A 25738-nucleotide genomic window follows, 5' to 3' on the forward strand; every position below is an offset into this window, starting at 1 on the left:
GTGCGCTAAACTCACTGCTGACAATTAGTGGGACGGGAATTTACCACCTACGTGTTTATAATGGATTCTGCAGAACCCGCCATCAGCACTATTCCAGTCCGGAATGCGGGAGTGTGAGGGGAGCATGTGAAACACAAAAAGGCTGGGTGCACACGAGGGAGGCACAAAGATTAATAATATGAATGGACACCGACTATACAGCAAGGTTTTCTTTATGTACTACAGATGAGCACACTTTAATTTAAAGGAGAAATGGCTCTTTTTTTTTCTCTCCTAAATTGGGGAAAAGAAAATGCCAGGTGTCTTAAAGGGTCTGGACAAGTTTTAATCAAAATACACAAAGGATGAAGAATTCTAGCATACTTCATATCTACTGAAATCACATTGCTTTTTGTTTTTTTTAATTATTGTTTGTGTGGCTTTCATTAACATGGAACTAGGGCATGGACCAAATGGGGTTGGACTCTCATTGGTCCCAATTTCGTTCCTACAATTAGCAGCTTTTCCACCCCCTCTAGCAACTATTTTCACCCAAAAAGCTGGTAAGCACAACAAATCTTGTGACTTGTTGTGTTATTGAAGACTTCAGCCTCTGAGACACTCTCGAGAGCAGATGTTCACTCTTCTGCCCCAAGACTACAAATGACCTTATTTAACCCTAAATATTTATTGTAGAGGCGGCACAGTGGCTCAGTTTGTAAAGCATTGGCCTGACAGTTCTGAGGTCCCATGTTCCATCCCCAACCCACCTGTGTGGAGTTTGCATGTTCTCCCCGTGCCTGCGTGGGTTTCCTCCGGGCACTCCAGTTTCCTCCCACATTCCAAAAACATGTAACATCAATTGAACACTCTAAATTGCCCCGAGGTGTAATTGGGAGTGTGGCTGTTTGTCTCAATGTGCCCTGCGATTGGCTGGCAACCAGTTCAGGGTGTACCCCGCCTCCTGCCTGTTGACAGCGAGGATAGGCACTCCCCGTGACCCTTTTGAGGATAAGCGTTGAACAAAATGGATGGATGGATATTTATTTATAATGGGAGAATTGAAGATTGGAAATTGCCCATAGGTGAGAATCTGAGTGTGCATGGTTGTCAATGTGTGCTCTGACATCCGGTTCAAGGTGGACCCCGCCTCTCCCCCGCTGAAGTAGGCACCAGCATGACCCCAACGAAGAGAAGCAGTATCAAAAATGGATGGCTGGATGTCCACTCAAAATTCTTTACTCTCCACCGTAAATTTTTGTTGTTGTTAAACATGCATTATGCTTCTCAAATCATAAAAGCTGGCTAAAAGCTGTCTCACAGACTGACCGGGTCAAAAACCACACACCAACTGAACCCCAGATAAAGCAGCAGTAGGCAACAAAGGCAATTTAATCTCACAGTCATTATGGTTGGTCAGCATATCAATGCCATCAAGTGTAAATATCTGTCAGTGGCGGGTGGGAGAGTTGACTAACATGGCTACCGCTGCATACAGTGGTCAAATGTGAGCAGTGTTATGTGACATGGTCATGTGGCATTTAGGCACTTTTGAAAATTGACAAACAGTAATAGACAAGACCTAATACAATAAGACAAAAGAACGCAAGGATGCAGTAGGGAAAAAAAAACAACTCGCCATTTATTTGTAAAGCACTTTCCATAAAATGCACTGTAAACAAAGTAGATTAATATAAAATGTTTTCTAAAAATAAATACATACAAACACCTATAGTCCTAAACTAGTTTGCGCATCAGATTATCACTATGGCGGTGAGGTTGTACTTTATAAAAAAAAAAAAAAAAAAATCTGAAAAACCAAACAAAAAACTCTTGCATCCACCAACAGGCGCTATGGCAACAATTGCAGACCATTAAAAGGACCAATGTAAACCATCATTTTGTTATTTTGTTGGTTCCCAAAGAGGTGAAAAGGGGGTTGACCATAGGAATGAAACTAACATTTTTTGTTGAAACAAAAAAAAGTTAAAAAGACAAACTAAAAGTCGATCATGTGTACCAAACAATCACCCAAACAGAAAAATAAAACAATTTACAACCAAGAGAAGCATCGGAATCTCACACACACACCAGAAAATATGGGTTGAACATGGGTTACTGATTCTGAACAAATATACATCCTCAAAAAAGGGCTGCCAATGTTTCTAGCCATAACAGCTAAAAAAAAAACATGTGTGAAAGAAAATCTAGATAATGCTGTTAACTTCTGATTACCCAAGTTATTTGGATTTTCTAAATGGCAGAATACAGAAGTCCTTATTTTATTATTTATTTATTTTTTTTACATAAAAGGTGCCAATGTTTTTGAGCAAAACTATTATGAACATATCTCCTAGCAGTACATTAGTAAGGCATGTTGATTGGTCACATTGCTTAAATGAGTGCAAAGGAGTACAGTCCAACATCACAACATTTACCCCTTTAACAGACCTCAGGGTATATATAATTAAGCAGGGACACAACCAAGCAGCTGAAAGGTTTACTCACTACCCAGAGCTGGATAAACAAACATTATTAAACAGAAGACCAACAAGAAATTCAATTTGGTTTCAGATGTTTTGATAGTCCATCAACCTGTCAATATTTTCCACTTGCCCCACAGTCGTAAACAAAATCTTCTCATGAGCTGACATAAAAATAAAATAAAATAAAATAAAATAAACAATCCTAAGTGCAGATAGTTAGTGACTACTGGAAGTCAACACAGCAGCGGACAAAAGCACTTCAGACTCCTGTGTGATGTGGTCTACATCACTTCTTGGCATCACCCTGCAAAGATTTTCAGTCCTAAGGTACCACCTGCATTACTTTCTGGCAAAAGGCTGTAGTTGAGACTGTAAAACACACACATGCAACATTGTCAACAGTGTCCATTGAAATCAGACTTTTTTTTTTTTTAATGCAAGACCAAGTACAAAAAGTGACAGCAACTCACAGATTCCATTCAGCAGCCACTTGGGTTTGTTCTTCCACGTCACACCAAAAAAGTAGACGGGTAGTCCAGTGGCAATGATGCCAAAACCAATTGCACACTCCTCTGGAGTCTTCCAGAAGGATACGATGATAAGGAAGAGGCAGGCGAGCACAAACGTCACTGGTAGAAGGATATTTACCTCCAAGAGAGGACAGAAAACACTCACAAGGAATTCAGGAACAAAACAGCAACATCTGAATGTGAATCATTCCAAACAAAACACATGCACAGCCATCTGGGGGGCAGATACGGTACTTAACCCCCCCACCCCGCAAAAGGGCCATCCATTACCAAAATTATTTATACGACTAAGAAAAAACAGTAGGACAGTATATTATGAATTGGAGTATTTACGTTTGTTAAGACAATCAACAGTCCATAATAATGTTAAAACCAAAGAGAAATGTAAGGATTTTCTGAAATACAAAAAATGAGGCCAAGATAAAATATTTTTAATGTTTTCCCACTATGAGTTAACCCAGGGGTCAGGAGATATGGCTCGTGAGGAGCAGCCCGTGGAAAAGCCAACTATGACAAGAAAGTGCTTGGCCAAGACCTCCAACCAGGTGATCATGTCCTTCTCCGAAATCTCTCCCAGAGAGGAGGGACAGGAAAGATCTAGTCCTAGTCTTCAGAGTGAAGGACAGAAAAGGTGAAGACAAATGGGCATATCTGGATCTTTTGATGGTTGCATATGGCTCGCAGAGGCCTCATAATGACATACCGTACATGTCATTTGTCACCCCTTAGGCAACGCAAATGAGGCAGAGAGTCTGTCCTAGTGGGGATGCCGTAGTTTTCTGTCCACTATGGGAGTCGATGTGGCCAGGCGCAGGCGTAGAAATTAATTGTGGAAATGGTTTTGACAAAGATGGCTAAAACAAAAAGAGATGAGGTGTACCGCAGTTTTCAGCAAGAACGGACAGAGCAATTCACCTTTGTGGAGAAAGAAGGTTCTGTCAATAGCTACTGTCCAGGGTCCAAACTAGTCAGCAGAAACCTTGTGTTTGAATCCAACAAGGTGACTGGAATTCAGATAGCTTTGCTGGGGCTTTGGCAATTGTGAGAAACAGAAAGCCATTCAAAGACGGGGAGTTTGCCAAAAGAGTCATGCTTGATGTTGCCAATGAACTTTTGGACACAAAGACAATATAATCAAGCGGATAAAAGACAAGCACTGTTGGGGAGCCAACATAAGTGGGAACAAATGAAAAAAATTAAAACTGCAGGCCAGCGGGTTGTGAAAACTTGGAACACACTTCCCGTTACATACAACACACTGCGGCGCACGAGTACTGTATTGCTATACTGACAATGTTTGGGTCTACTGTATGTACGCATGCAAGAAGTCATTCTCACATTTAAAAAACATTTAGACCAATCTACGTTCACGATTAACGGATGGAAGTCTCAACATCTGCATGAAGCTTAATCGAACGATGTATGAAACAGAAAACAAAGCCGTCAGAGCAAAACCAGAAGTCACACTAATGGAAAGAAGTACTATTGTCATCATTGGTGAGCAACAGCACAACAATGTTGTTTAAAGGAATTCAGAAACTGATTGTACTCTAAAAGTGATGATCTTACATTAAATGCACAAATACACATGTATTTTGTTTTAAAAACATTGCACGGCTATTTTGGAATTCCCTTTTAAAATATTTGGCATTTATGGCTCTCTCAGCTTAAACCCTGAGTTAACCTATAGACTGTAAAACACCATTGTATATATTTTTAGAAGTTGGTAAAAAATAAAACTGAAATAATGTGGTTGCATAAGTGCATACTATCTCTTATAAATGGGGATGTGGCTGTATTCACAATTACATCACATTCAAACATGTAAAATGGGGCTAAGACAACCTTGCGACCTTCACCCAAAATAAAATAAAAGGGGAGTATATCTACAATTCTCTCAAAGACTTAAGATATCAAAAATGAGGTCACACTGAAGTTGCTATCATATACAAACACACACCTTTGTTTTCTTTACTTTAGGATGCTAACAGCAAAGTGGATAAACAGCAGAGGTAGTGAGTCATTGATTTAAAAATTGTTTGTTTAAATGTGTGAATGCCGTCTAACAACAGGCCAAAATTTTGAAAGAAACAGGCCTTCTAGAAATGTGTGCTTTGTTTTTAGGGCTCATACCAAGTCATGTGGTGAATTTAGGAACTCTCCCCGACAAATTTGATTGGTAAGAATTAAAATTTGACAGCAGACTGGTGGTGTCACATTCTGACTTTTATACTACACCCGCATAAAGTACCTCAATACCGGTACTGAAACAATAACATGGTAAAACTCGATAGTAAAAGCAGTGGAATGAAAACTGACTCCCCCACCGCCAAAAAAACAAAAATTAAAATACTTTATTTTCAAGAATTCAAAATATGACAATTTACTTGCTGTATACACCAGCACGGTGATGCAACAGTATAGAGCGTTGGCCTCAGTTCTTGGGACCCAGGTTCAATCCCAGCCCCACCTGTGTGAAGTTTCCAAGTTCTCCCCATGCCTGCATGGATTTTCTTAGGGCCCTCCGGTTTCCTCCCACATCCCAAAAACATGCATTCATTGAAGACTCTAAATTGCCCCCAGGTGTGATTGTGAGTGCGACTGTTGTCTGTCTCCATTTGCCCTGCGATTGGTTGGCAACCAGTTCAGGGTGTACCCTGCATCCTGCCTGTTGACAGCTGGGATAGGCTTCAGCACTCCCACGATCCTTGTGAGGATAAGCAGCTCAGAAAATGGATGGATGGAATTAGCCTAATTCTTATGTCATTTTTAAAATAATTAGATCGATGCTTACATTACAATATCCATTATGATAAATAGGTTTGTATACATAGTTGTCGTACCACCCTTGTTTCTTCAAATTCTTGTTCATTATAATACCTGGGACCACAACATCTATCAACATTCTCTTTGGTCTTCCTCTCACTCTTTTGCCTGGCAGCTCCATCCTCAGCACCCTTCTACCAATATAGTCTCTCTCTCGCCTCTGGTCTAAACCATCGAAGTCTGCTCTCTCTAACCTTGTCTTCAAAACATCAAAACTTTGGCTGTCTCTCGAATGAGCTCATTTCTAATCCTATCCAACCTGCTCACTCCGAGCGAGAACCTCAACATCTTCATTTCTACTACTTCAGGTTCTGGTTCCTGTTGTTTCTTCAGTGGCACCGTCTCTAATCCATACACCATGGCCGGCCTCACCACTGTTTTATGCTGTCATCGTAATGTTTGTTCAAAAAAAGGTTGTACCTGGCATGGCAAATGAACAAGAAGAAACAATTGGTTTAATACTTTTTTTCCATGACTAATTATTTCTATTTCGATATTCATATGCACTTTTGTTTTTCAAGCTTTTCATTCAAGCTGTTAGTGTGCAGTACGCTTGTATTTGAAGGTTTTTGATTTCTCCCTTTGTAAACAATACATGTGGCACCCACTCAGCACAGTGCTGTTTAATGTGTGCGGACCTGCAACGCACAAAAAAGTGTTTTTTTTTCCTCCACTTGCATGATGAGTGGTTATCCTTCTGTATTTGGGTGGATTTTTATTCTCCTTGAATTCCCGAGTGGTGTTCGACGACGACCGTACACACTGTATGCGGGTTGGAGTGCACAGAGTTTTGACTTTAGTGCAGCAAGCGCACACAAAGTTGTTGCATGCTATCGGTCTCCTGCTGGCAATATTGACTCTCTTCTCCATCGAATGCTGAGTTTGCCTGACAGTGCAGGAAAATCCACTTCATATAACTCTTGACTTTGGTGAGGTCCCACTGGCTAACACAGGGGTGGGCAAACTACGGCCTACGGGTCAAATCCTGCCCGTTGACCATTTCAATCTGGCCCACCAAAGATTGGTACATAATTCCCCAAATCATACCAAAAGTATGACTACAGTCATTGGACCTTGTCTGAAATGCCTAAGGGTTCCATCCGGTTGTGCTGTAATGCCCATTGATCCAGTGATACATTGAGTTGACTTTGGCTGTTTTGTTTCTACTCAGTTTCAGCTCTGAACACTTCAGCCACTCCAAGATGACCAAAGATAAGAAAAGACAACAGTGGAAAAATGAGCAGTGATCCTACCACTTTAGGAAAGAGAGAAACAATGCATTAATTACTCCACCAGAGTCACCAGACTACAGTCAAATCTCTTTTTTCACCATTTTTCAGCACAGCATGGCTGTATGCTGATGATTGAATGTTGACTATTCAGCCATTTTCAGGCACTTTGCAGTACCCACACTTGCTGATATGTGAATAGTGAAAAGAAAGGGATTGGGAGGTGATTGGTGAATCTACAATGTGGAGGAATGTAGGTCCAACATGTTTGGTTCAAAAGAGTACAAACACCACCCTGAGAAGCCAATAACAGATCAGGCGCTCCCACACGCGAAGCCTCAAGAATGGACAGGGTGGTGTTGACAAAGCTAGAATAACAATAACTCAGAGTCTCATAGGGTAAAAGGAGTTTTCCCGTCCCAATTTGAGGAAAAAAAGTGAGTATCGGGTATAATATCCTAGTACCTGTACTCCAAACTTTGTGATTGGTGGGGACGTTTATGCCCCTGAACGGATCGTGTTACATTATTATTACCTATTTTCTGGACTATACGTCGTTCCGGAGTACAAGTCGCACCAGCCATAAAATCCATAGAAAAGAAGAAAAAAACATACATAATCGCACTGTATTATAAATCACATTTTGGGGGGACATTTATTTGATAAAATCCAACACCAAGAGCAGACATGTCATTTAAAATTTAAATGAACAATTTAAAATAAAAATAGAAAAGAGGCAACAACAGGCTGAATGGTATGCTTACATTACATGGCACAGCTGAGAATATGCCTGGTATGTTAACATCACATATTAAGAGCTATTCCGATAACTATAGCATAAATAACATACTAAGAAGTTTACCAAAACCATCCGTGTCACTCCAAATACCTGGTAACTAAAATCCAATGAAATCTTCATCCTCGTCTCACTTCTAAACAAGTCCGCCAACTCTAGCGGTAGATGACGCATCGCTTGCATTCATGGTAAGAAGTACTTTTGTCATCATTGGATAGCAACATCATAATGTGTAAATCTGCAGAATATGATTTTCTCTTCAATTACATTGTTGTTCAGTCCTTCTCAGGTGTTATAAGTTAGAGATACAAAGACCTAGAGTGCCCTCTTACGGTTGTCAGTGTGAAAATAACCGACAAGTGACTCCAAAAATGGATGGATGGATGTAATAATGTGTTAATAATTTCATATATAAGTCGCTCTGCAGAATAAGTCACCCCCCCGGCCAAATTATGAAAAAAATGGTGACTTATAGTCTGAAAAATACGGTACTCACATTATTGTATTTTACTGCCATATTGTCTCCGCCCAAGTTCATTTTCTAGTAATATACATTTCACATTTTAAAAAGGACGAATAAAAATATCGGCATCATCTTGAAATTTGGAACTTAAACCTGCAGTCCTTGCTCAACAAAAAAAACATTTCCAACACAATTTTATGGACTGACTGATTTCTCTCAGTTGAAGTTCTCTCATTCCTTCATATAGAGCATTTATCCTAACCAAGTAAAGATGAATAGCCTCTTGACCAGACACCATGGCAACACTAAAAAGCATCATGTTGATCATTATATTCTTCAAAGGACAAGAGACTGACTTATGTTCACCAGTCAGATGCGTGTTAGTTATACCATTATTGTAGCAGTGTAGTGAATATCTGAAAACTGCATCAAGCGCAAGTGACCTGGGTGAGTCCTTGATCAATTGCTCTAAGTGATTCAATAAGCAATACAAGTGTAACTTACAAGCAACAGGAATGTCACGGGGAAATAAAGGACACAGGAGGGAGAGGGACAGTGACAGTAAAGGAGACCATAGTCGCCAGTCCCGCAACATTCACACAGTTTTATGCCCGTCTCATTTGAGGGTGCAAGCCTTCCCTACCTGGGTTGCTATTTGTACAGTGCCATCAACCCTCATAGATCTTTCTTGCTGGTACACAAGGCAATTCTAAGTGCTTTAGAGCTACATTAATTGATAACACACACAAAATGCAACAACTTGAGCTAAAATACTTTCAGGTACTGTATAATATCTGCAGCTACATACACAGAACTATTTTCAGCCTGAATCTGAACATTGTCAGAGTTGAGGCCTGTCACACATCTTCTGGCAGACTGTTGCAGATTTAAGCAGCAACTATTCTGTACTCCATTGCATGTGAGCTTTCACATGCTCGCCTGCAAACAAAGTGCAAGATGGCACAATGGCCCTGTGTCTTTGGAAAGTCCTGCAGCAAGTGGACCAGGCATCATACCAGCAGCTGACAAGCATTCAACTTCTCTTCTGTCCTTTAATCTCACATCAGTGTTCATTCATTCATCTCAGCTAATGAATGCATCTTTGTTGGTGGCGTGAGACAAAGATATCTGACTGCCAAAATAAGAACAAATTCAATTTTGAACTGTTGGGTAGTATTTTACTGAGTAGGTCTGTTCAAATGTGTCAATATTTCTTTTTAAACTTCTATTGTCTCGTTATGGTACAAATGATTTAACACCCAGAATGATATGTGAGTGAAGAGATTTATATTTTACATTGAGCAACTCCACACCCTTAAAGATGTATGTACTAAATAGTGGCATCCATAATGAATCAGAAAATGGGCCTGATTTACTAAGATCCCAAATAGTGGGCACTAAATTGTGTGTTTACTACAAGACTGACTGCACAAGGCAAGGTCCAATAACATGAAAATGAGGTCGGATAACTACAAGGCAAAAGACTTGAAATATAAAAGCAAGACCTGACAAAACTTAGCAGTGGTGGCACAGAAACGCTGGGACATGGTAACGAGGCAAATACACCAACAAGAAGCTTGAATACCCCAGCAGACTCACGCCATGAACTGGCAACGAGTGACACCAAACACGAGGTTTAAATACATGGCATAATTAGTACCAATGAAACGCAGGTAAGGAGCTGCTGCCAGTAGTAGCGCTCACACGCCAGTGGCATGACCACGCCCCTGACAGGGTACGACAACTGTTTTTCCTGAGACCGTCAGCCACTGGTTTTGCTGCAATTCAGAATTTTAAGTGCTGATGAACATTCTCGCAAGGTCCAAGATGTAACAGAAAATCAAAAATGCCTTTACATACCCATAAAACGGTTTGCAGGTTTTAAGCCTAGGTAAAGATAGCTGGCTGCCGCATTGCCACGAAGCTCCACTGATAAAGTATATACAATATAGGATATATTTTTCACATATCAAAAGCAATGTTTAACTTAAAATTGTCCAAATCCTCTGAATTTTTGCCTGTGAATAGTAAGCATTCTCTATCTCCTTGTGTTGAATCAACATTTCCCAACATTTCCTTTTACTTTGGATATCAGTGATCAACATTTTTGCTAATTTTCTAGCGTCGATGGATAGTTACAGCCCTGTTATATTTCGTATTTCATATGTAACTGTGAAAAGAGAGAGAGAGAGAGAGAGAGAGAGAGAAAAAGAGAGTCCAAAATGCATAGCTGTAGTCATTGATAGAGAGAATCAATCATTTCCGAAAGCCTCTCAAAATATTTACTCACTCATTTATCATGCCCCATTTTCTCTCCATTTGGTAATCTCCTTCTTCCTTGATAATCAATCGTATCATGTTTTGGTGTTTCAGTTGAAACAAAAATTAAAATATGAAATGTAAAAATGGAGCCTTAAACCCCAATACAGGGTCACAGTAATTAAGTAATTTTGGGGACAACACGAACCACAAAAAAGTCACATTTTGTTTCCTGCGCTGCCCAACTTTTCATTGCATGGAGAAAAAAAAGGTGGTGCAGGACACTGCAAACAACACTCTGTAGTAGGACAGAACCAATTATCACCATGGGCTGAAATGACTTGGGTTTTGCCACAGGTTATATGATATAACTTCTTCATGTGACTGGCTCCATTCAAAATCTCCAATTTACAAATCTGAATAGATGTTATGTCACGAATTTTTTAGTTTCTGGGATTTAAAAATTGTTTATGCAAGTAAAAAAGTTGTCCTCTCCACTTCTCGTTTTGGCTGCATTACTCTGCCACTGCCGTGCATGCTGGTTTGTCCCTGATTTTTAGATTGTATTTTAAGACATACAATCAGCTATTGCTATTTATCTGAGGGTTGATAAATCATATTTACATGCTAAATCAAGATATTTGTATGTAAACCACCCAGAACACACAAAATGAACCACGCAGCATGTTGGCAGACCCCGTCCTGAGTGACCTTGGTTTGTAGATCAACTTCTATACCTGCTTGCCCTTTATGTGCGCAAACCTTTCGTAAATCAGACCCGATACTATTCATCTATGTATTCTGATTGGCTCACCTTAATTGGTCTTTCTAGCTCAGGCTTCTTATAACGGAGCCACATCATTCCAACAATTGCCATGGCGATGCAGAGCCAGTTGAAGAAACTGAAGAAGTTGATGACGGAGAAGATGTCATTGGAGAAGGCGTAAAACAGTGTCATTACACACTGGACAGAAAGAAAGAGGAAAAAACATTATTAGAAAAATGCAGTGGGTTTGAAAATGTTACAAAAGGTAATTGGGGTGTTTCCAACAACTAACCCTGGTTAGTGTTTCAGCTCAAGCATGGTCACCGACTAGTTAGCAAACCTGCCTCACACTTCTGAAGACTGTGGGGGTTCAAATCCCAGCCCCACCTTGTGGAGTTTGCATGTTCTCCCAATGCCTGCATGATATTTTTTCACGGCACTCCGGTTTCCTCTCACATCCCAAAAAAATGCATGCTAGGTTCATAGAAAGGTCTAAATTGCCCATAGGTCCGAATGTGAGAGCAAATAGTTTGTTTATATGTGCCCGGCGATTGGTTGGCGACGAGTTCATGACGTCCCTCGCATCACGTCTGAAGATCGCCGAGATAGGCTGCAGAATGCCCGCGACCTGAGTGAGGATAAGCGGTACCGAAAATGGATGGATGGATGTTTCGCCGAAGAGCATTTATGTCTATTCACAGCCAGAGAATGATAACAGTCAGCCTTTTGTAGAATACTAATATACAAGTAACGGTTTTGTCTACTGAGACTATGTAGATAAAACAAAGCAAAGCAAATTTATTTGCACATTTCATACACAAGGTATGTGCTTTACATGATTAAAGACATTTGAAAACAAAGAATTAAAACATTTAAAACGGCATAAAAATAATAAAAATGACAAACTAAATATTTTTAAAAAGACAATTAAAATCACATACAGTGCAAGTAATATGATCAAAAAAGTGGATATATTCTAAAAAGCATGAGTAAAAAAGAAGAGTTTTCAACCTGGATTTAAAAACATTTACACTCGGGGCTGACCTCACCCCTGTTGGGAACTTATTCCATTTGTGTGCAGCATATTAGCTAAATGCTGCTTCACCATGTTTGCGTTGGACTCTGCATTCCATCATTAGACCTGAGTCAGTCGATCTCAGAGCTCTACCGGGTTTGTATTCCATAACCATTTATTTCATGTATTCAGGACCTAAATCATTTAGTGATTTATAGACCAGTAGCAGAACTTTGAAAACTATTCTAAAACTGACTGGAAGCCAGTGCAAGGATTTTTAGGATTGCAGTTAAATGCTCTGACCGCTTGGTTTTGGTCAGAACGCGAGCTGCAGCATTCTGAATGAGCTGCAGCTGTTCAATGCTCTTTTTTGGGAGTCCAGTCAGAAGACCGTTACAGTAGTCAAGTCTACTTGAGATAAAAGCATGGATGAGCTTTTCCTGGTCTGCTTGACACATACAAGATTTCACTCTTGATATGTTCTTCGGATGGTAGAAGGCAGTTTTTGTGATTGATTTGATATGATTGTTGAAAGTCGGGTCAGAATCAATCAGAAAACCAAGGTTTCGGACTTGGTCTTTGGATTTTAAAGATAGAGAGTCCATGTGTTTATTACTAACAGCAATTCTCTTTTCTTTATTGCTAAAAACAATATGTCTGTTTTGTTGTGATTTAGTTGAAGAAAATTTTGGTTCATCCAGTTATTTATCTGATTGAGACAGTGGCACAATACCTCAATTGAACTGTAGCCATCTGGAGACACTGCTAAACATAACTGTGTGTCATTTGCATAGTTGTGGTCGTCAAAATTAAAGTTTTGAAGAATTTGACCGAAGGGTATCATATACAGGCTGAACAGGAGAGGTCCAAGAACTGACCCTTGAGTGACCCCAAAGGTCATTCCCATTCGCTGAGACCGAGCACCTCCAATGGTCACAAAGTCGCTTCTTTCCTCCAGGTAGGACCGAAACATTTAAGGACTGTTCCATTTAGTCCTACCCACGTTTCCAACTTGTTTAGCAGTATATTGTGATCAACCGTATCAAAAGCCACACTGAGATCCAACAAGACCAAAATTGACACCTTTCATAAAGAAAAATATCTATTATAATTTTAAATAAGACTGCCTTTATTTTTTAAAATTAAAAACGGTTCCCCTCTGTCTTAATAGTTATCTGACATTCTTAAACCACAGTACAGGTTTTTTTTTTTTGTCATGCTGAAGTTAGCCTGATTAGAGGATCTAACAACGTTGCAATGAAAACTTGAGCCCAGTTTTTCAGACAATACAGTCCAGCCCTAGCTTTAATATAGCAGATTTTCCCCAAGGCTAGCTGGTTATGTCATGGACGGAGAAACTTGGTCTAGGGACAATTGTTATTCAAACTGAGCCCAACATACGTTTTCAGGAAATATCAATTAAAAAAAATGTACTTGGTTGTTGAAAAAGTCAGTTTTGTATTATTCGTCCATCCATTTTCTGAGCTGCTTATCCTCACAAGGGTCACATAATATGTACCATTTTATATTGTGGTTACTCACAGTGAATATTAGCGACGGAAGTGGCGTTAGCAGGCTCGGGTGGATCATTGACAGGAGACAGGGCAGGTGACCTTCCCGGGAACCCACAAAGAATAACCTACAATATCAATTGGCCAGAATTAACCAACAATTTATCAAGTCAGTGTATTTTTACATGACTATAGAGTATAAGATCAGTCTGAATTTCATACGTCTGAAAGAAAAATTGTATTATGGAGGTGTGTTACCTTGATGATGTGAAGAGAGAACCATTGACAGATCCAAAGCAGGACAACCCCACAAAAACCGGGATGATCCAAGCCATAACACCCAGGTGCTGATTGCCAAAATCCTACAAAACATCAAGACAGTGACTCATGTTGCTCAAATTCCCATTGAATGTTGTTTTTCAGACCACAAAATGGTTCCAACTGAATCAACATTCCCAGAATTCTTTAAACTTGATTTCATACAATCCACACAAACACAAAAAAATATGCTAAGCACTGGATACGATTTTATTGTGGATAATTGGTATACTGTGTGTAGGCCTGCTAAGAGTACTTGGTTTTAAGTACTTCAAAAACAAAAAAGCCTGAGGAATTTTCACATCTTTGGGGATTTCATTACTTACTGTCAGCCCTCCTAATTTGACTGAATTTGATACGGTATCTGTATTTAGGTGTTTACATGTTTAAGAGGGTGGGAGGGGTAGTAGTGTGACGTAATCATAAGCAAAAGTTAGTATGTGATAAGACCGTGTTGGCATGCGTTGTGGCTGATAGCAGCATGCAAGTTTGTGACGTTCGTGAGTTGGCACAAGATCAATAAAGCGACTCCTGACTCTCTTCCTCCTTGACTACTTCTGAGGTCATTACAATACTAATGCTATACTGTAGCTGCCTGTAATTGGCAAGAAAAGGTTAATTGTCGGGCTGAGTGATCACCCATAACTGCTTCGAAGATGGACTGGTAGATCGCGCTCGACACATTGGGCGCCCTTGCTCTAGGTGAACGTTTAAAGAAGTCTTGTTATTTACACAAGAGACAAAACAACTAGCGGCACCTCTGATTCTTAACACAACAACCCCAGAACTTTTCTTTTTTTCAAACCAACTGCTAAAAGCATTTACCACAGCCACAGCCTCAGAGTTGAGCATATCGTCGGTTGAGAGGGTGGTAAAGTACGCCAGGTTAGTGAGAACATACACTGCTGTCACGATTGGCATAGAGATGATGATGGCTCGTGGCAGGTTTCTGAAGTGGACAGAAACAGTGCCAACAAATATTAAATACTTCATTTTTGATTCGCTGGATCTCTTACATGACAGTGTAACAAACCATCAGTGACTTACTTGTTAGGCTCGATCATTTCCTCAGTAACAAAATTCAAGTAATTCCTGGAGAAAGGAGGCAGAAAGCTTAGTTACAATATTTCTAAACGTTGGGTTGATCAATATTTATTATCAGTGTGGCTGTGTGTGCGTGTGTGTGCATCTTTGTATGTTCATTATGTGTTGTTATTTTCAAATTATAGAACAGTCACATGCTACAATGTGATAAACCAGGAATGGATGCAGTGCAATGGCTCAGACCTTGATCAAACTTACCAGCCACCATAGGCAAACAGGCCACTGTAGAGCGCCAGGCCGATGTTGCCAAACTCATACTGCGAGCCCTCGAAGGAATTTTCTGGGAGAAGTGCATCGACCCCACCTTGTAAGGATGAACAAAAGAAACAATAACGGGTCATAACTAGAGATGCAAATGGAACTTCATCACAAAAGTATGATAAAAGCACAAGGAATGTTTGTAGTTAGTGTAAATCGAGCACGACAGCAACAAACACAACACTCATTTGCAGTATTTGTTTTAACGTTTTAGTTGTTTGAATTTTATTTAACCAGATAAGCCAAACGCATTTGCAAAATCAACCCGGCAGAAGCAAGCAGAGTAAAACAAACCAAAATAAAAGCAAATACATACAACATAAATTGTACAATGCAATAGAGAGTTAGAATATTTATTGTCACTGCACAGTGAAATTGGGAAATTGACATCCAGTTATATAGTAAGAGTTACAAATCTAAATGCAATAAAGAGCACAGTGCTAAGTTGTGGATGTTTCCCAAAAAGTCTCAAAATGTGGATGATTTAAGGATTTCAACATTTAGAAGTGGTTCAGATCAACAGATGTACAATAAATTAGGGACCCAAAGAATTGATCAAATTTAGGCAGGGACACAGAAGAGGAATCAAACTCCAGAAAGTGAATGACAACGCATCACCTTGGCCAAAAGCAGCTCAAAATTTTTAGGAGGGAAAGATAATAAACAACTTCAGATTCTTCTTGTTAATGTAGAACATTATGGTCATGGCCCCTCTTGTGGCCTTCCAAATTTCTGCTGGTTTCAGGGTATACGAGCCACATTCCTGATGAAGCTGATCCCCGCAACATGCACACACATTCTCAGACACAGTGTCGGTTACTAACTCAACAGTGCCCGGGCACGTTGCTATTAGAAGGGTTAGCCTTAAACCTACACACACTGCGTGAGAAACCTCTGATGACCAAATTGCCATACATCACGACAGCACACCCACTGAGATCTAATTGTGCACAGAAACTGTGGTCCACCTGACTTATGATATTTTAAATAGCCATTTGATGGCTTTGCCTATGTCTACGTCCAGTTTAACTTAAGTCCATTGGTAATTGCGATTAATATGACATTAGCAACAACAGCACCATTACAGTGTATCCCGCTTCACACCTAACGTCAGCTGGGAAAGGCTCACCTCAATGAGGATAAGTAGAATAGAAAATAGATACATGTAATGGACGCTTTAAAACAAAGATGGGAGACCTAAGGCCTGTGGCCCATAAGTGGTCTCTGCAAGAGCAATTCATCCTGTCCATTGTGCAATTCTAAAAAAACACTAAAATTGTATGAATGCATTATAATAACCACATTTGTTCTATTTTTCCCACTACATACAGTGGACATTATGGACTATGGCTATAACCCCTTTATTAAACCTTCCAATTTGTTTTACAGTATGATCATTGGGCAGCATGGTGGATCAGTTGGAAAGTATTGGCCTCCCATTTCTGAGGTCCCAGGTTCAATCCCAGACCCGCTTGTGTGGAGTTTGCATGTTCTCACCGTGCCTGCGTGGGTTTTCTCCAGGCACTCCGTTTTTTTCCCTGATCCCAAAAACATGAAACATTAATTGGACACTCTAAATTGCCCCTAGGCATGATTGTGAGTGAGGCTGTTTGTCTCCATGAGCCCTGCCATTGGCCGGCAACCAGTTCAGGGTGTACCCTGCCTCCTGTCCGTTGACAGCTGGGATAGGCTCCAGCACTCACCGAGACCCTTGTGAGGATAAGCGGGCAAGAAAATGGATGGATGAATATGATAATTGAGAATTAAAACATATGGGTGTTCATGCATACAGCATATTTGCTGTATGCATACTAAACAGACGATAATTGGGTAGTATTGTTAATTCATGTATAGTCAACACATACGAGAGGTCAGGTACACCCAAGACTGGTCGCAGGTTAACCACAGGATACAGACCCTTGTAAACATATATGGACAATTTTCAGTTAAAGTAACCTAACGTATGTTTTGGAAATCTTGGCAAAACCTGAAACATCGCCAACGACATGAATTTATGTGTACATACATAAAAAAAAAAAAAAAAAACACTTTTCAATACAAACGCAGCACTACACTGAGCATTATTTGATTGACAGTCAAACCCCCATTGTGACCATATCCGTTTGACAAGCACTTTTGGACCAGAGGATTCTCTTTGGGAACAGAAAAATATTTCAATCCTGAATATATTGAAAAGCCAAAGACTGCACCAAAGACCCATATCTTTTATAGATACTCGCACATTTCTCAAAATACATTTGATCTTCCGAACCAGATATGACAAGAATGAGGTTTTCCTTTACTATTCTGAACCCCTCAGAACCAATGCCTGATATGTCAAGTGATATAAAGCCAGAAGGGTTTATTAACAATAAATCAAACAAAAGTGTTTTGGAAGGACTGAACCCAAATCCATCCAAAGATGAGCTCCTGGGTTGAGAAGATCAAAATGTTTATAAAAACGGGCTAAATGTTTTGCTTTTTACAAAATGCATGGCTCCCTAAAAGTGACACAAAGCAAAGGTCAAATATATAATAGGGTCTGGGTTACTAGACCAACAAGAGATGCAAAAGGAGATCAGATGAAATATGTCAAAGCATCAACTCTGTTAAGGTACAGTTCAATGTTCCTGTAAACCACAATGAGGGGAGACTTTGCATCCCCGAAAGCAAGATTTACAACAGATAATCAGATTATGCTGGTCTTAATCTGAGACACCAGCATACAGCCACAAAGCACTGTTTAAAAACACACACCAGTGGTGTGAATATGTTATGAAACTAGAGAACATTCAATCAGTTTAGTGCTTTGGACAACTGTATATGTAACACCAAGTTGTTGGTTAAAAAGTTTTTTTTCAGATCCCTAGCATAACTGCCAAAGTTTCATTTTGTTGGACAGCCTTTAGCTTTCCACTGACACACATTCACCGTGACACCATTTCGAAAACAAAGCACTGTATACACTGAATGAAAAGGTAAATAAAACACTTGAGTTTCTGGTTCCATTTTTGATGACTGAACTCAGGCATGGCCAACCCATGGGTCTCAAACTGCATGCGGATCTTTGCCTCCTTTCGTCCGGCTCTCGTGAAGGCCTATCAAAGGTCTGTTTCTGACTGTGCAGATGCCTCCCTGGTGAGGTGTTACCGGCGCTTCTCACCAAGAGGAGACCTAGGGGACTGCCCAGGACACACTGTTGATACTTTGTCTCCTGGCTGGCATCAGAATGCCTCGGGATCCCACAGGAAGAGTTGGATGAAGTGTTTTGGGAGAGGGAAGTCTGGGAATGCATGCTACTACACCTGCGACTACGGGTTCTCCAATCAGTCTCCTCTTCGGGAGGAAAAATGAATGCTCTCTTTGGTTAAGCTCCAGCGAGTGTAAGACCTTCCACTCTTTCCTCCTGGCAAAATCCTATGTTGTGTTGGGTCGGTCTGTTTTGGGTCACTCTCTTGTTGCATAGTGAAGCTTCTCCTGATTAGTTTGGATGCATTTTTCTTTAGATTGCCAAACAAGATGGCTTTGTAGACTTCAGAATTCATTCTGCTTCTACCATCAGGAGTGAGATTAATAGACTAGTGAGCCTGTTCCAGAAGCAGCCACGCAAGCCCAAAACCATAACATCACCTACATCATGCTACGCAGATGAGCTTGTGTGTATTGGATTACAAGATGAACCTTTATTTTTCCATCTTTTGTCCTTTCTTTCATTTTGCTAGAGTTTAACCTTGGTCTCATCAGTCCAGAAATCTTTCTTCCAAAACTCTTTGGGCTCATCTCTGTAATTCGTGCAAAATCCAATACGGCCCTCCAAATCATTTTCCTGAGGAGTACCTTGCATCTTGTGGTATGGCCTGAATGTTTCATCGAAGGATTCTTTGAACTGGATTTTGATAACTTCAACCTTCCCCTGTACAGGTTGGGAGTGATGTCTTCTCTCAGCTTCAAAATGGTTTGCTTTTCTCCCATAGACAGCTCTCTGGTCTTCATGTTTGCTTTACAGCAAATGCAGCTTTCATAGATGAAAGAAATAATTGACATAAAATATGCCCCTTAAAGCCCTGGTGTCATCCCTACAAACATTCTAAAATAGATATTGTGATGAAAAATACATATAACAGTATTCACTTCAGTGTCTATACGGGAAAAAAAAAGTGAGCGGAGAGCGCGTCATCCATGCACAAAGTTGCGATATTGAGTGGCCCTCGACATCCAAGTGGTCGCCATATTAGTCGCGTCATCTGTCCTTGACTTCAGCGTCACTTCCGCCATTGAATACGCGCAGTGCCTTCTACTACGGAAGCCGAACAAGAGAGATATTCGCATTTTTCCGACGCTTCTTCTGACACTGAAGTTCTTTTCGAAAAGACCACCACACAACCGAGTGAAGTTACCGGGGCAATATTACACTATTGTTTCGAGCCCTCAGGGCAATATTACACTATTGTTTTGAGTCATATTCAGATGATATCCGATCCACTCCCGCCATCACGGCTCATCGCAGCCGGCCGGTGTGGCTTATGACAGAGCTGAGCGGTGCTGCTTTAGTCACAGTCGAGCCTGGGCGCTTGATGCGCGCATGCGACTGAGTAACGCGTTCTCGGCTGGGTTCTTCAGAGCCACCCCCGTCGCAAAGCCCGACGCGCAGCCTTCGCAGAAGCTGTGACCGCCGAACGCGGCGCCTCAGCCGGTGTGGCTGAGTTTCGGCGCCCATGGTGGCATATAAGGAGGAGGTGGAGCCTGGCTATGATGCTTTTAGGGGTAAGTTCAAAGTTGCCGCAGTACTCAATGAACACTATCGAGACATTGTTAGCTGGGTGACACGCACATCGACACATTTCATACGCGGATCTTTTGTTACGTTATGAAAGAGACCGATTACGTGGTCCGCCCCACACTATTATTTTTTTTAGTAGCTGTATGCGCACATCAACACATTTCATATGCTGATCTTTTGCTACGTTATGAGAGAGAGCGATTACATGGTGCGCCCCAAACTACTTTTTTTTTTTTGGGAACTGTATAAACACCTACCTGTTATTTGGAAGGCACAAAGCTCTCGTCCTCTGCACCCGTGCAAACCATTTTTCACAACTAACAGGGTCCCTTTCAAACTTATGGAGGGTAACTCCATTCTCCCGAGTGTTCAAGCAATGTCCAGCAATGCAATCAGCCGGCATTTTGGCTAACACGAAGGAACAACGACCTACCTTTCCGGAGGTAAAACTAATGGAAAAAAACGAGTCCACTAGGGGGCGCCTCTTCCTCTACGTCACTTCCTGCTTCTTCTCGAAAACAAATCCTTCGAGAGGCTTTTCATGGCGGGAGTTACAAAAAGCTATATACGTCAAAATCATGTTTTGTGGTGAAAAAACACATGGAACCATATTGGCTGTGGGTTTTTCATTAATAATATACCAAAAATCATCCGTTTGACGACACTTGAGCTTTAAACACTATTTACATGCTCCCAACATGCTTTGCGGCACTATCACTGTAAGCATGTGAATAGCATTTTAAGTGCATGTCTTGTCTCAATTATTTCAAGACATTCTTTTGTTTTATTAATTGCTAGTTATGCTATTCTGTTTGCTGTGGTGTGATTATTTTGGTTTCGATGTGACAGTGTGACTGTGTACAAAATCATTAATAATGACTTGCCTACACACACAGCGTGAGGGGCAATGCAACCTTCTCCTGCTTCTAGATGTGAAATGCAACTGTTCCTCACTTCTTCATGAGTGCCATCATATGGTAGCTTACATACACGCTAAAACACGTGCCAGCATGCTGCTGTGTAACCAGTGTGTTCTAAGTGTACTTTGTTGGACAAGTCACACGACATAAAGGGCACCACGTCATATTGTACCATGTCTAATATGGCAGCTCGTCTATTTAGAAGAGAATTTAGGAGCTATACGATCGTGAAACTAAAGTACATTAAAAAAAAAAAAAACTTGGAGAGCAAAATCTGCAAAGGGTGAACCGCGAATGGGCAAGGCCACACTGTATATACATTTGATATTTGAATTTAAGAAAAGTGAACATGTTTGTCGACGAAAAACTATGATGAAGCCATAGGGTACAGACAAACCTAGCTGGCAGACTGAAGTGGAATTACTAACGATGTAAGATATCCAAGATAATGTTTGTATGCGTTTCTTCTTTTTATTGACTACATCTGAAACTCACTGGGCGGCACGGTGGAGCAGCTGTAGAGCGTTGAATTTGTGGAGTATTTTTGGGAAAAGTCTTTCAATGGTCTTCATTTTTGGCTTCTTTTGGAAAATTCAGTAATTTGGAGAATTAGATGGCCATTTTATTTGTTTTTAATAAAGAAAAGGGGATTTGTCAATGTAAAGAAATTTTATACAGCATAATTATTGCACATTGGAAGAAGCCACTATACATGTTCAGTGAAAAATGATGCAATGATCAGGAAGCCCAATTGAAGCACTGTACTGTTTTCCTATAATCTTACATTACACTGTAAGTGTAATTCTTACATTACACTTACATTACACAGTTTCCAGTTCTCTTCTGTTCAAGTGTAGTCGCCACAAATGCACTCGTTCTTGAACGGATCCGAAACATTTTATAGACTCACCACTACTAGCTCCTGTGCTGCCAGCTGGGGGAGCCAGCAAGACAGCACTGGCAAAAGTGAACATTCAGGGTCATCTCACACCAAAACAACCAGACTTCTGGTGGACCTTCATTAGTTACATCTGTTCAGAGACTTGAACTATCCAAAGCTGCCTCGCACGTTAGTATTCTCGGTAAATTACTCCTCCCCCCCCGGCCCCCTTCTTTCGCCACTTTTTTAAAAAAACTGTCCGAATCAGCCGGATGACCTTTCAGAATGGTGGATTTGTATGCCGTTTGTGTTGGAACAGTTTCGCAGTGCAACAGAAGAGTTTGAAATACCCTTTTTTTTTTTCAATTATTCAAATGTTTACTGAAAACATAGTCAGACAGGAAATGGTTTCACATCCCCGCGGCCTGACAACCAAATGGAAGGTGGCGGGGGGGGGGGGGGGTTCCAGGAGTCAAGCTAAGAGAAATGTGAACACCACTGTGAGACCTTAAACAGGGAATTGGCCACTGTGTTGAGTTTGTCGCAGGTTGCAACAGTAATACAAAGAGACTGGAAGAGTCACAGAAAGGCATATACTGCAAGTGGACATTCTTGGAAAGTTTCATGGTTCACACACACATGCTCTGAGTTTACTCTTTCAACACTTTGTTACTCAGCAGTACATTCCAGGAAAGAAATAAATGGATGGCCGGATGGAGAGATGGCTAGTTGAGTTCTTGTTCACAACCAGGCCAATGATGGTTAGAGGTTTTGAAGGATATGGTTGGAAAATGCTACCAAAAGTTAATTTGTGGACCTGTGTGGAAATGCTGTGGTACCTTGGCCAATCTTGACAAATCCGACGATGATGATCAGACCAAGAGCCAGCAGCTTTGCAGCAGCGAAGAAGTCCTGAACTCTGGTAGCTGCCTTCACGCTGTAGCAGTTCACAAAGGTCAACAAGACTGCAAAGAGACAAGAGAGAAAATAGTTGCTCAAAGAGAAAGCATCTTTATGTAAGCCTCCTTTGGTGTCATCAAATTACAAAATTCTTTCAGGGTAGCTCAACCCTTCCCACCGTGAGACTTTGTTCTCTTCCCCACATGCACAATTCTGGCACCCCTCAACGACTACCAGACACTGCACCTCATTAATGAAAAGTGATTAACCGAAGTAGCAGCCCCCTTCACAGTTCTTAAATCGGGTTGAGCCACAACACAAAGATGAGACTGGGCACAATGAGGCTCTGTGTTCGGGAGAAGGGAAGTCTCCTCGCTACAGTACAGTGGATTGAACACACACATATTGGGAAGAAGGGTCATCCAAGCATACAGTGCATGTATACCTGACTAGAACTTGCATGTACACAAAAAAACCACAAGGATCTCTCAGGAGGCCTATCTTTTGATTTGGGAAGGAACATGGATTGCATGCATGTCCACACCTTCGGTACACATAAAATAAATTAAGACAGCCACGTGAGGAAAAACTGGAAAACTAATTGTTGGAGAGATGCTCGTCCGCTTATTATCTCCCGTCGACGTGCCCTTGAGCAAGGCACTGTCCTTGCTATCCCAGCACCTCTTTCAACTTCAATCACGTCTTGAATGCATGTGCAGTGTGGAACAAATGTATTGCGTACATTTATGGAATGCGAGTTTTAATTGTAATTACAATTATAATTGTTTTATGTATATGTATAACTATAACTGTTAGGCCACTGTAGCTCAGTGGTTAGAGCTGTGGTTTGGTAAACCAAGGATTGTGGGTTCGTATCCCACTGGGGGCCTCCACTCCCTGAGAAGGGTTGCGTCAGGAAGGGCTTCCGGCACGCTGTGGCGACGCCGAAAGACACTTACTTTTTTATAATTGTTATTCCTTACCAAAATGATTATTTTATAATTATAGATTCGAATTGCTTACACAAAATATTTTCTTTCATTAATTTGAAGTATATTTGTCAAGGTGGGAATTTCCTTTGAACATGTTGCAAAAAAAACGAATTACAAATGAATAAGATCTAAATAGAGGGTGGGGGCTAAAAAATGGAAATGTTAATGCAACAAATGAATTGAAGTGAAATACATATTTTTAAGTAAATTCCCTCCACGTGAAATGACGTAATATGTCGTACGACTTGTTTCCTGCTATGGCTCGTTCATTCTCCGGCACGCGCTTTTTAGATCGCTCCTTTTACAATTAAATCGGAAAATTGCGAGATGAAGGTCCCCCGCCAATCAATTTATCGTCCACGGGATCGATTAAAAAAGCCAATGTGAACTGCAAACGTAGGAGTGGAAAGATTCGAACTTGACGAGAGGTTGCATCATCCCCGCAAGACGCGGCTGAGCTAGGATACTCACGGATGCAAAGGCAGGCTACTAGCTTGGCCCCGTTCTCCGGCACCGGGCAAGCGGGGAAAATGGGCTTGAGGAGGTATGTGGCGAAAACGTAGGCAACGATGTACTGGGACGAGGGTCGGATGATGAGCAGCTCGATCCAGAGTTTGAGGAAAGCCGGAAGGGAGCCGTACACTTCAAGGATGTAAGCATAGTCCCCTCCGGACTTGGTGATAGTGGTGCCCAGTTCCGCGTAACACAGCGCGCCCACCATGGAGAAGACCCCGCACACAGCCCACACCACCAGGGACAAACCCACGGAGCCGCACTCTTTCGCCACGCCGGTTGGCGCTACGAAGATGCCCGAGCCAATGATGGTGCCCACGATGATGGCAACGCCATTAACCAGTGTGATGGTTTTCTGGAGGGCGACGGTTCCTTCGCCTTGCTCTCCCGGCGTGTCGCTCCCCAGCATCCTTTCCGTACTTTGGGGGTCCTCGTCCTTGCCGAACGACGAATTCGAGTTTCTCTTTTTGACCCCCGACATGTTCCTCTCTGTTCCTTTACTCTACGGAGGCACGAGGCTACACTTTTCTTCCTCTGCCTGACGTCGGGGACTCAACCACGAGGCTGCCGCTGAGTATGGGTTGGCGTGACTCAAGAGCCGCGTGTTTCCTACAAGTCTGCCAATGTGCTCAGAGCGTATCGCAATTGCAACGACGTCCCTCCTCCGAAGCCAGCCCACATTAGCTCCACTTGGCCCGAATCATGCCCGGATCACGTTTGATACTTTTCTTCCCCCCACCTCCCAGAGCCGCACTACTACAAGCCACTCAGGACTTTAGTTCACATGCATATATTACATAAAAAATAAAGAAAGCGTCACAGTTCTGAGGACCAGGGTTCAATCCCCTCCCCGCCTGTGTGGAGTTTTCATGTTGTCTCCAAGGCTGCGTGGATTTCTCCGGGTACTACGGCTTAATCCCACATCCCCAAAACACACAACATTAGTTGGACACTCTAAATTGCCCCTGAGTGTGATTGTGAGTGCGGCTGTTGTTTGTCTATGTGCCCTGTGATTGTTTGCCAATCAGTTCAGGGTGTACCCTGGCACCTGCCCAATGATAGCTGGGATAGGCTCCAGCACTCCCCCATCCCTTGTGAGGATAAGCAGCTTGGAAAATGGAGATATATATATATAAAGCAACTTCAATGGGGATTGTTGTTCTTCATCCGAGGCAGATGGTACTATATCAACAGTTTACACTCTTTTCTATTA

General features: G+C 41.3%; 1 protein-coding gene across 1 annotated transcript; it reads right to left on the minus strand.

Moving 5' to 3' along the window:
• Positions 1-1600: 1600 nt before the first annotated feature.
• slc7a5 (solute carrier family 7 member 5) lies at positions 1601-25738 on the minus strand. The gene is made up of 10 exons (XM_061822149.1): positions 24484-25738; positions 22960-23085; positions 15481-15586; positions 15226-15270; positions 15004-15127; positions 14119-14222; positions 13892-13988; positions 11383-11532; positions 2936-3113; positions 1601-2834 (listed from the first exon to the last, which is right to left on the minus strand). The coding sequence occupies exons 1-10, from the start codon at positions 25004-25006 to the stop codon at positions 2788-2790; spliced, it is 1500 nt and encodes a 499-aa protein (XP_061678133.1). The 5' UTR covers positions 25007-25738; the 3' UTR covers positions 1601-2787.

This window comes from Syngnathoides biaculeatus, chromosome 6 (assembly GCF_019802595.1).
Source record: "Syngnathoides biaculeatus isolate LvHL_M chromosome 6, ASM1980259v1, whole genome shotgun sequence".
Lineage (NCBI taxonomy): Eukaryota > Metazoa > Chordata > Actinopteri > Syngnathiformes > Syngnathidae > Syngnathoides > Syngnathoides biaculeatus.